Source organism: Hetaerina americana, unplaced genomic scaffold (genome assembly GCF_022747635.1).
Source record: "Hetaerina americana unplaced genomic scaffold, ioHetAmer1.1.p SCAF_7, whole genome shotgun sequence".
Taxonomy (NCBI): domain Eukaryota; kingdom Metazoa; phylum Arthropoda; class Insecta; order Odonata; family Calopterygidae; genus Hetaerina; species Hetaerina americana.
Window position 1 is genome coordinate 55197996 of NW_027287316.1, and position 12390 is coordinate 55210385.

General features: G+C 38.4%; 1 protein-coding gene across 2 annotated transcripts in view; it reads right to left on the reverse strand.

The window, feature by feature from the left end:
- Window positions 1-775: 775 nt before the first annotated feature.
- The window catches only part of LOC139696299 (sodium-coupled monocarboxylate transporter 1-like), a 45050-nt gene continuing 33435 nt past the window's right edge, over window positions 776-12390 (reverse strand). For both annotated transcript variants that reach the window (XM_071595006.1, XM_071595005.1), the window contains exons 11-15: window positions 10463-10646; window positions 7952-8038; window positions 6053-6234; window positions 4046-4400; window positions 776-2175 (exon numbers count right to left, since the gene is read on the reverse strand). In XM_071595006.1, coding sequence (XP_071451107.1) covers window positions 2122-2175; window positions 4046-4400; window positions 6053-6234; window positions 7952-8038; window positions 10463-10646 — 862 coding nt within the window. In that variant the 3' untranslated portion in view covers window positions 776-2121. The remainder of the gene's footprint in view (window positions 2176-4045; window positions 4401-6052; window positions 6235-7951; window positions 8039-10462; window positions 10647-12390) is intronic.

Here is a 12390-nt window from a genome sequence, read left to right on the forward strand (position 1 = left end):
TGGAGTATGGACTCTTGAGGGAAACGTGTGTTGAATAAGAGTGGCTGGTAAAGCGATAATAGTATTATGTAATCTTAATGTGTGGGATGGTACAGAGTGCAGCAGCATAACTTGCTGATTTGCAACGCATTTATCATTCAAATCAGCAAATTATGCCATCGCAGTCTGTATTAGGTAGAATGACTCTAAGTTAGCGGCGAGGTCATGTGACTCACGAGTGAATGGTGCCGGAGAAAAATATTGAGTGGGTGAATTGTAGAATTAATATCTGTGTTGATTGCACGGCTTGAGGTTAAATCCTCCCTATGGGTTCTAGATAGGTGAATTTAGTCGTAGAGACTCTCAAGGCTAGGAATAATAGGAATATCGGGAACCGAAATCAAAGTATGCATGTGAACATGGCGGATGAAGTATGGAATGGCAGGGCAGGATAAAGGGAATTACTAAAAGGGAATGAGTATCCCGACATGACGCTAAATGTGTTTACTTTTTAAACATTGCTTAGTTAGAAAGGGAAGGACGAGATAGGTATTCATAAGCTAGAAAAATGAATGCGCAAAATTATTTTTCATCTGTAAGACAATGCAATTTTCGTCGTTGTCCTTTCACATTTTATGTGAATTCTGGCTCAGGTCAGGTCTTGAGATCAATTTCGTCAGGGTGACGCCCCCAACCATTTTTACTGCTAACCTTGCGGCGTCAATTAGTTTTCAAGGAAATATTTTAAGGAAATTCAAAGTTTGTAAACTAAACTTTATTAAAAATATTGATGTGCTTTGTGAGAACAGGTCATTTAATGTATTCAATTCACGAGATATATTTTCACGACTTCCAATTAAAACAAAAGTTTTTTGAATTGATGCAGTCATTCACGTTTTGAATTGGGCGGGTCTATGGTTCACGTGTTGTCAATTTTTAACTGCTACTTATAGATTCAAAATCTCAAGAGATCTCAAGAAGGGTGATTAATCAACACAGGCAAAAGTATTATGTGACTCCATACTCGGTAAGCACTTGGTCTGAGCTCTGGTGCCGTCGAATTGTTGGCTATTTAATCCGTTTTCGAAGCTGTAATAATAAAGTTTTGACCTCAATTTAAACGATTCAAATAATCTTGAGTGAAATCACCTCAAAGGATAATAAAAAACAAATAGTACCACTTTCACACAGATGCATCGGTTTCTATGTATTACATCATATTCAGGTGAAGATGATGCAGTGGATCGAAACCGGTCGTGGCTTAAATTAAAATCTGTGTAAAAATGATACTATTTGTTCATTATTATGTTCGAAATGTTCATCACACTTTAAACTAAGAAATTTGTTACCTCAAAGGGTGTTGGAAGGATCAATGCATACGCAATTCCATTGCGCTTCAACGTTTGATGCATGTGAGTGGTCACTATATTTAAATGGTTCATTGCAGACTGAACTTTCTGTTGGATTTTGGTCACTTTCGTTGATTGCATATAAAGTTTTAGTACAGTGTTTTCCATCTTTGCCTTCAGTCAACTGTGTAAAATTTATTCTAATCATGCTTCCATTGTGGTCTGGAGGTTCTCCGAAGTGCCGACTGAAAAGGGACGGAACTAAACAGACATAAATTCCACTTGTCCAATATCACATTCAGGACGCACCGACAAGGATGCATTGATGAACTGTCGTAGCGTTGCCAATGTATGATGGCGATGCATGCATGAGTTAGCCACGAAATCAGGATCGAAAATTAACAGATTTTTCCCGAATTAATGAGAAATTGAGTCTTTCTTTAGCGTTCCCCTGGTACGATAAGTTTTGATTAAAAACAGGACATGCCTCTTAGTCCTAGTTTATCGTAACTTATAGCGTTCAATTGTAAAGGTGAGATTTTTGGCAAAAGTGATGAGATTTGAAATGGGACTTTTCTCTTTGCCTCGGCTTCGAGTTAACTTAAGTTCTGGTGCCCAGGAGATGTGTCGGGTTCTCAAGGGTACGCTCGAGTTCAGCACAACACAGATCTAAGAGGAGCACGGTCTCTTCGTTCGAGGTTTCAACAGGTCCAAGTCAAAAAAAATATTCGGCTGCACCTGATGTCTAAAGGTATCCGTTATTCATTTCACCTAGACTGCAAATGGTGAGGAATCAATGGCAGTTCTTCAGCGTTTTGCTTTCGTCATTGACCATGATAATAATCCCCTGTAAATAAATTGTAATATCACAATTTCGTAATCATTGGTTACCTTAATTTTAATTTTATTACTGATTTTCGAGTTAAAATAAGGTTTTGGATTCAAAATCGCTTATTGCGATTACAAAAATTTTTCAATTCCAACAATTTAAGGGGTAACTATTTAGTTTATGGCCAAGTAGATAAAAATCAGCAGAAAACTGTATTTGAATGGTAATGGAAATACGTTAGTAGGACAAACGGTTATGTGAAAAGCCAAAATAACCCCTGTGTTATACCCTCAAAAAAGGCACATGTTAGGTCTTATATTTGATTTTCTACAACATCTGTGAGTATTGTTGGTGCGTGGGATAGTCGTATGTACAAACATGTTTACTATTTATGCTATTGTATGCATGCTAAGTGAAATCAATTTTAGTTTTATTCGTGCATGTTTAAAATAGATGGCATGAAAAAATCATGATTGTCGAATCATATGATCATGCCGAAAAAATCATGATCATCATGATTGCTGAATTGGGTCGCGTGCAGCGAATAGGGGCTAGATTTGTAAAACGTTGTTATGATACTCTTAGTAACGTATCCAAAATATTAGAGCAACTAGGCTGGGAATCCCTCATGGAGCGAAGGTTAAATTACATTTTTGACGCTTGCATTGACGTTCTTGCATAAATTGAGAGGAGGTCTCTTTAGCAGTGATGTTGGAAATGTATTATTACCCCCATCATACTGCGGTAGGAGAGATCATTTCAAAAAAATTAGAGAGATTAAGTCTAGGACAGATAGATTTAAGATGCCATCTTTTCCGCGAACGATAGGGCATCGTATAAACATTGTTCGACCGCGGTAGGTTCATGTTCGGGTAAAATTAGTCTGGTGTATATTCACCCCCTGCCACACACCTTAGCAATGGATTGCAGGATACATATAAATATAGTATAAAATATAATCATGTTTTACAGGCATTAGCAGCGATGCATTGCAAAGAAAGTCCGACTTTAAAATAATTTTATATGCAGCGCAGACGTATACCGTTTTTAAAGCAAAAACGAAAACCGAAATCCGAAAAAATAGATTTTACGTAGATTTATTAATTTATTTATATACCATGCAAGCCACCGCTAGAAGGTGTGGCTGGGGTGATTACACACCAGCTAATTTTGACCCGAATATTTTTACCTCTACCGTGGTCGGACAATGTTATTCTGACCCCCTATCATTCGTGGAAAAAATGACATCTTAAATCTAGTATTCTACCCCTTCGAATTAATGCAAGAGATGCAATCTGTACTTTAACCTTCGCTCCGTGAGTGATTTCCAGCCTAGCTGCTCTAATATTTTGGATACGCTACTGTTTATCATAACAACATTTTACAAATATTATTCCTCTACGCTGCACGCGATCCAATTCAGCAATCAATCCAACTTCGTGAGGATCCAATATTCTAAAGGAGGAAGCTTATTCTAAATGAACATGTTCTAATTGTTGAAAATGTAATAACTGGATAATTTTGCAAAATCCTTTTCGTGAGAGTAAGAAGCTTCAATACCTTTGTGTGGTCATGTAGTACGTAAATACATTTAATAGTGAAATATTGTTGAATATGTAGGTATATCTCGTTCTTAATAAAGGTGATAACTTGTACTCGGAAAAAGAGAGACAGACGTACGTAGCAATAAGGGTGAAGGAATCATTTCCGAATTGATTCTAGGACAGTATTCAAGGTGCAATTAAATCCGAACGTTTCACATTTTGGTCAATCAACCAATGACAACCCCGGGTCCTCACCCCACGAGAGTACACGGTTCTATAAACTATATTCCGGGCAATAGTTCGTATTGATCCCAGCGAGCTCCGGACCCGGCAGTGTGCATTACCTCCTTCTTGAGGAGAATGTCCATTTCATCCTGGTCCTTCTCCCGTTTCGCGTCCTTGTCCCTGTGCCTCCAGTATGCCCCTTCGTCTCCGGTCTTGCACCGGTGGGCGAACAGCGGTCGCATCACCGGCGTGATGAGGTCAATGTGCACGTCGGCCGGATCCGTGGGCCCCGTCAGGAAGGATACCGCCAGGCCCACGACTATGGTGATGATGAGGCCAATCAGCGTGTACAGTGTGTACGAGACCCTGAACAGGAAAAATACCTCCTCGTCCTCCGCCAAATCTTCGGTCATGGCCGCGACCGCCGCCCCTGATAGGCTGCTCTCGGTCAGCGAATCCATTATCAGCCCGCCCCTGGAATGATGTTAAGGATTTGGAGCTGTAATGAGCTTCCCTAGTGGAGGTAGGCGTTTGAGAGACGGGAAAGGTTTTATCGCCTTCCAAATGACGTAATGGACCTCATCAAACTTTCGGTTCTGTTTCGTGGCGAGCATGGCAGTTTTCGTGAAAACCGAGTCGACGTTTACTCGCGGAGATATAAATCGCGTTAATTCTATCCCCGAAAGATTTTTTTTTTCACTGAGCCGTCTTAACCGTTAGACATTTTTGGAGATTCTGGCCACTGGGACGATACAGTAACGTCATGCCCGCTTCAACAACATACCGAATGATTTATTTATTAAGTCATGAATCATTCAAGATACCTTACAATTATTTGTGGAGAGTGTTACCTTTATATATTTTTCTGTTCTTTCGCATCTGAGATTCGATGATCAGAGCTTATATCAAAGGACTTCATCACTGTTATTAGCTTGAGCCAAGGCTTTGTCCAGTATTGAATCTAATTTTTATATATATCTAATACAAGGAGGGAAAGTTAATCCAATGGCACATAAAAAAACCACAGGTTGGGGGCCTACTAACAAGAAGGAAAGAGTTTGATGAGGGAGCTAATTATGCCTGGGTTAGGAAGATACTAAAAAGGTTTTGATAGGTGAGCGTATAGATGAACTAATATCTATTAAGGCCAACAACGTGTTAAATCCTCACGTCAGGGTAAAGAAATTCCTTTTCTTGTGTTGATTTAGGCTTCTCATAAAGATCTGGTGCCCAAAATACTACACAGCTTGAGTGTAGCTAAGGAGGAGGCCTAGAGGCATAAGCTGAAATTAAACCTAGACCCTTAGATCTGTAGCCCAGAGCTCTACCTACTGCTCTACCATGTCGGCCGATATGTATTGTCCAAAAAGGCCAGTTTCGTGGGTATTAAACTCAGATGAAAGAAGTTTTTTTTGTTTGATTTTCTCTAAATTGAAATCAGTTCTTCATTTTTTGAAAAAGTTTATCGGCAACTTTCTTATTCCCATAATTTATGATCTCGCGGGTTGAAGATACTTTGACACCTTACTGCTGTGGCATTTTGACTATCAGGGCATTCGACGAAGGATTCCGAAAGTGTCATATGAAGGGGAACTCTTATGTTTGGCTGCTGTATCCGTGAATGTGGCAAAAATATCCAAAGCAATTGATTTTGAACAAAAACCCCTGAATATTTTCTCATGGCAATGGATGATTTAATTTTGCAATTCTGATCATGATATCATATCAAAGGAGATTAAATATAAGGACGTAGTCGATATTTTGGAAAACAAAATCGGATCATTTGACCTTAAAGAGTAATTTGAAGTTTTACGGAATTTTGGAGTTTTTAAAAGTTAAACAACACTTTGATTTCAGTAAGCTACCGGGGATAGCCTACCATCCCGTGAGTTCACCACCAATTATGGTGGGCGTGCTCTCCAGATTGAGAACTGCGTACATCTTTCACCAAGACCTCGGTCCCGTATGCCACCAACACCCTTAAGCGATGATAATCACCGTTAATTTGCACTTGAAATTATTTGATGGTTGGTTTCATTTGGGAGACCCGGGCCCCGACGAAAAGTCGAGGCCCCCGGTAAAGAGACACAAAGTTTATTCCTTCTCAAGGCCCGTCGTCGGCTTACGTTGCGTTGATGAGTGAAGTCTCGAAGGATGGGTAAAGGCCGTCGTGCGGCAGGAAGGAGCATCCTTGGGTTGACACGTGTTTCTTCTCGTATTTTATCTTCCCTGTAGCGATGGCCGCCTGCGATCCGAAGGATATGTACCCCATAATCAGCAATCCGACGATTCCTCCAGACATGGCCCCCTGAGGAAACGGGAAGAGTAAAGTACTAGGGTTAGGAATGGGATAACAATTTATTCAAGTCCGGCACAAAATATATGTTGCTAGATGTTATAATTATTTGTCATACCCTTTAGTATATTAATTGGAAATGATTGTATTCAATGTAAAAAAGTTAGAAATTTAGGCGGAAGTACATACTATATATAGAGCTTCCCTGGTAACGTTTTGGCGATTCACTCATAATGTCTCTTGAATTAGTGTGCTGGTGTGTAATTAAGTCAAGATGTATTGATTCAAGCCCACACGATATTTTAAACTTTGAATTGATATTTTTGAGTTTATCCAGTCAAAATATAAAGCAGATAATTTTTAGGCCTGGATTTAGGCCTTCGTTTGAAGTTTACTACTTGCCAGAAAGTTCAATTTTAAAATGGTGACCTGAGGAGTTTTCCTACGCCTCTCGTATGTTGAATTATTCCCGAAAACTGATGTTTTATAGAATTAATTGGCTGTCATGACATTTTCACATATTTTCTTTTGTTTCAAAGTGAAATGTCTTTTGAGTTGAAACATTTTTAAGAAGTAGTTTTTTTTCCCAGTTGCTCCCGAAAGAAATTATCATAAACTCTACGATATTTTCAAAATATTACGAATTTAATATTGAAGATATTAAGAATAGTCATTTAAACAACTATATTCATGTGATAACTAACCGCAGAATTCAAAAGAACCGACTTTACTCGTTAAACATGATTAATGTATATTATAAAAAAATCATTTGCCGGATTGAACGAAAGAAATAATTTAAAAACAATGGACCAAGTCAAAATGTGTAGCACAAGCGTTGATCCTAATCGCTAAAAATTATTGTTTACTACTGAATCGTGTATTATTTTTCCGCGAACAACATCTCAATGGTGCATTCTTTTCCTACGGTTATTTTTAATATTTGGTCGGTTACGCTAACTGGGTCAGACCTTAGAGCGCCGAATAAGTCTCATCTATTACTGCTCAAGATTCTAGCACAGGAGATGCCATTTCGCAATATTAACAAGATACAGCGTATGTTTGCCTGTGAGCTGGACCAGGACTGTGAAGTCCCATTGGTACAAGAAGAGTGTAGATCAAATTGTTAAGATTAGGGTCGGAACCGGTTTATTGGAACCTCAAGTGAATCCTTGTCATTCGATGCTGTAAAATCAAATTAAAACAATTGACTTGAGTGCTAATACCATCGTTTGCCCTCCATATTAAAGAATATGATTTAAAGCATTTTTAATCTAATATTTGTGATCATGTGATAAGAAAGGGCTCAATCGTTGTTTCTTGGATAGAAAATAAAATTTGCCAAGATTTAACTTTATGAGAATTTTTTGCATTAATGCTTGATTGGTCAATCACCGCGGAACTTTTCGAAGCTCTACGCAACGAGTAAAAATGCTTCTACTCTTGTCAAATTTCGCACATCATTCCCTTATGCCCGAGAAGCAGGACAGTGTTTCCGGGCGAAATTTTGCAGCAATCGTTTGCAATTTCACTCGATATCTATCGGAAGAAACAGTTCGCGTTGGAGACGCCCAAGTTGGAGAACACTTGGGGTTCCTCTCTTAACACGCGCGTTAGACTCATAAGAGTTGCCTCATTCGACCGCCCACAATTGATTCCTGAGGGACAATGCGTCGGCCTTGAGTGACCAAGATGGCGAGGCAAGGTCATCCGTCATTGGCCATCCACTTACCTTGGAGTTGACCCAGGGGAAGAGCATGCCCAGGGCGAATATTGCCAGCATAGGGCCGCTTGTTATCCCTCCGAGGCTGCCCGAGAGCTTAAAGAGAAAGAGTAGGATTGGTTGGAGGGAGGCCTGCTTGCTTCGCGGCATTCTCGGCTTACTTCGCTGACGTTTAAAGAAGTACCGACTTAATCAGGTAAATCTCCCAGAGGTTTTTTTCCATACCCAAGAATAACTGCCGTGTGCTACAGTCACGGCATATTGCTCTGCACAATTAAAACATATTTGCTTGGTCATTCAATTAGATGCCTAATCATAATGTGAGAAAAGAAAAAAATCCAATAGCCATTCATGCAGTCAAACAAATCCGTTTAGTGAAAAAAATATCTTACTGGGACAACAAGCAAAATACATGTCATAGATCATTATAAACATAACAATTAGTTATAAATAATTTTAAAAATAAGTTAGTATAAATAATTGTTAACTGCGTGACAAGACGCTTAATTACATGAGTCAGTGTTATGCATAGAGGATAATTTCGGGCCTGAGGGGCTAATTCTGTGTAATGGAAAATTAAAATATACAGGAAGGAAACTAAACGATGAAGTTCTAAGAATGGTAGGGAAAGGGTACGGCTTTTCGGAGAAATTCGAAGGCTAATGGATGCAGGAGATTTGCCATTGAAGACGGTAATAGAGGGGACAATTCTGGGAACTCGAGGCAGAGAGAAGAAAATAATAGACAATTTGGATGGAATTGATGACTTGAATTAAGGATGCGGGTTATGCGAGTTATTGTTATGTGCAGTGATGGATTTCAGGACAGTTTGTTTTATATGTCAGAGTTGACGAGGATAGTAGTTTTAAGGTTCTACCATGCATAAGCATTGAAACGTATTGTATGAAATAAATTGCTGGTGAGAATTTGAATGCCATGATTTTTCATAATAGGCAAGTTAAGCAAACAATTTAAGTAGGAGGGTATAGAGTAGAGCAGGAAGAACAATTCGCTTTTATTGGAAGTTTTTGAGGTGATTAAGCAAAAGTGAAGTGTCGCCGTTTGGAAATTAGGGGAATTAGTGAGCGAAAATTTGTCTTTGGGACAAGAGGACAATCGTAGAGTAGAAAACTGTGAGAACTGGGCGTGGAGAAGAATGGATTAAATAACATGGCCTGATATATACTGCAAAATCGTGTTGGGATCGTGTTTAGATCATGAAGATTGGATTATGTGTACCATCATTCTAGGATTATGCATGAGGTAGATGCAGGAAGAGACAAGGCATGTGGGGTGGAATGGCGGTAAAAAGTTGGTGAATGGAACTGAAGATTGGTTTTTTGTAATTTGTGGTTTTTATAGTATTTAGTGCCACATTTATGGCTCTTATTGACTCTCAGTAGTTGGTCAAGATAGATTTTTGATGGATACAATACCAAAGATCTGCTACATTTATAAGCCCCTGACACAACATCAAAAAAATATTAAAAAACCTTAATTGCCATTAACCATCCTTAAAATCACATACTTTCTACCTCCCTTCTTTCCACCGAACATGCCTATTCTTTCCTTGCCTCTACTTCGTTGGTACAACATTCTGCCCTCGACCACAGCCTGGTAGCTTATCTCTTGGTTCCGAAAACCTACTTGACCGTTAGACTGATATCGGTTCAAAAATACAAAGCGTACTTACGTGCCGCAGTGGCATATGGCGAAGAAAACTGTGAGAATTGTCTTGAAGGACTGAGGGAAAATACAGTCTGAGAGAAAAATTTCTTGAAACTGTGCGTTTAAGTATGGAAATTTCTTTTAAGTATGGAAAATTTTTGTCTGACCGCGATGTAGCCCGAGCCTGAGGTTATCGTTCTCAATGTGGATTTCAAAATTCAACTACTAATACCTACTGTAATGAATATAATACAGAATTAATTCTACGAATTTACAAAAGATTCCACCTCAGATATACTTATAATACAGGCACGTGTAGTACGTGACAATTAGTGATCTTTCAAAGCACATTTTCATGAAGACCGAAGCCACTTTAAGGTAAAATGAACTTATTGTATCTGTTAAAATTCTCACTCTACCGCAGAAGAGGCCAACATTTTCAAAACAATTTAAAAAATATTTGAAATGCTCAAACTATACTATACTCATTCCCTTGTTTTATTTATTTCATCTTCCTAAAAATTGATTCCTCGAAGTAATTTTCCCTATTCGGAGTAAAACGGTTCATATGACAATTAGGGTAAATTCTTGTGAAAGCGACCATTATGAGGCATTAAGTGAAGTTCCGAAATCGTATTGAAAAATATATTGAATACAAAATTTATTAATAAAAACATTTAATCATCTGCATCACCCGAATATATTGTCCGTTTAAATGAATGGTATATCGCAAAAAATAACGAAGGAGACTCACAAAAGCACCACTTTAAAAAAAAACACATTGATTCTATTGTTAATTTTGTACCTCGGAGGTGAATACACAGCTATTTCCAATATTTATCTCTCTGTTACCTGAATGACAGCACCAAGGTGTTCCACAATGAAGACCATACCGACACAGAAGATTCCGATGAACACACAAATGATTTTCATGATAGTGGAAGCCCTCGCTTCAGATATTTGAACTTTTAGGCAAGGGTGAATGAAATCTTCATATATAACACCAGCCATGGAGTTTAGACCAGTTGACATGGAACTGCAAAGAAAGGATTTTGTTCATACAAATATCATCATTAATATATTTAATACAACATAACGGTAGATGGATTAGGCATTACTAGGGTAGGGTTTTTAATGGCATTAAAAAGAAGGAAAATCATAAACATCAAGATTGCTCTTTATAAACCGCTATATATGTACTTAAATATTCGAAAGTGCTGGGGACCTGGACTGTCACAGTAGGAGAAGGAATTTATTGGAATGGATAAAAATATGAAACTACGAGAGAAAAATGAATAAGGAAATAAATAGGATGGATTAAATCAATGGTATTGAAAATGTGTAATTAACCCCGTCGTATTACGGTAGGAGAGATTGAAATTCGAGAGATTAAATGCAGAGCAGATAGATTTAAGATGTCATTTTTCCCAATGAACGATAAGGGATCAGAATAAAATAACGTTTGTACGACCGCGCTTGGAGGGAAATGTATTTTGGGTCAAAGAAAGTCTGGTTTATTAGCAACCCCTGCCACAAACCCTGGTGTGCTCGCAGGGTACTAAATAAACTCCTTTTAACAGATATTGTACGTAGAAATGTGTAGAAGGGAACTTGCTGGAATGAGAGAAAAACTACCTATACATACTGTATAGTATCCGCCGTCACTTTGTGGAAACGATTCATTATGAATAAGAAATACTTAGTTTTTCCACACAAACTTTATTTTTACGACCGGGTTTCGACGAGGATCGTCATCATCAGGTGATGATGACGATCCTCGTCGAAACCCGGTCGTAAAAATAAAGTTTGTGTGGAAAAACTAAGTATTTCTTATTCATACCTATACATATTATGAAGCGCCGAAGTTCCCTGGAGATCGTAGCTAAAGGATTTGTTAATAGCTGAAAAGGGGACGAATTGGGAAAATTGATGGCAAGGAAACTAAAGATTTCAATGCTAGAAACTCCGGAAGAATGAAGAGATGGATTGGTGGAAGAAATTATAGCTTGGATAGGAAATACTACAAACCAATTCCTAGGTTTTTCAATCGTCATTATGATGCATTCTAATCCTATTATCTATCAGCATTTATAAATGTTGTGCTCTACTCTACGACAACGATAGCATTATTTGTTGCACTTGTGACACCCATTTATAGATTATTGATCACTCTTGATTATTTCAATGTTTTCCCCTTATTTTCATAAATTCTTACCTTAATTATTTTACTCCTAAATTTTGACGTATGCATGCTTATGACTATGTCATAGATGATTTGGACATGTTTTAATATTATACCACATTGCAAGGAGAGAATGCGATGCACTAAATACGTTTGCTAGTCCAGCATAAAATCTAGGAAACCTGTGAAACCCGAGAAATTAAACTTTTACAATTGAAAAATAGTGAAAGTTATAAAATACTTTGGCATTTCAAAGTTTTTGCAGTAAAACCATTGACTTAACACCAGCTTTAACATGCAAACTGGTTATGAAATTTCCAATTCACGAAGTTACTTGTTCTTAAACATACAGAAGAAGTAGTATTTAGGGGAGGCGACCGACAGCTGGGGTAATTTGCGCCATTAGGGATGGACAGGAAAGGATGAAGGGTGGGGAGAAACCCGGCGTTGGCATTAGCCTACTCTTAACGAAAGGCGCCCGCTTAGGGGTCCGCAGCTTAACGTCCCTTCCAACTGACGGCGTACTCCTAGTGCCCACCAAAAAGCACCTCACCTAGGAATCGAGTTGGCATAGACATACAGTAATCGTGATTTTAAG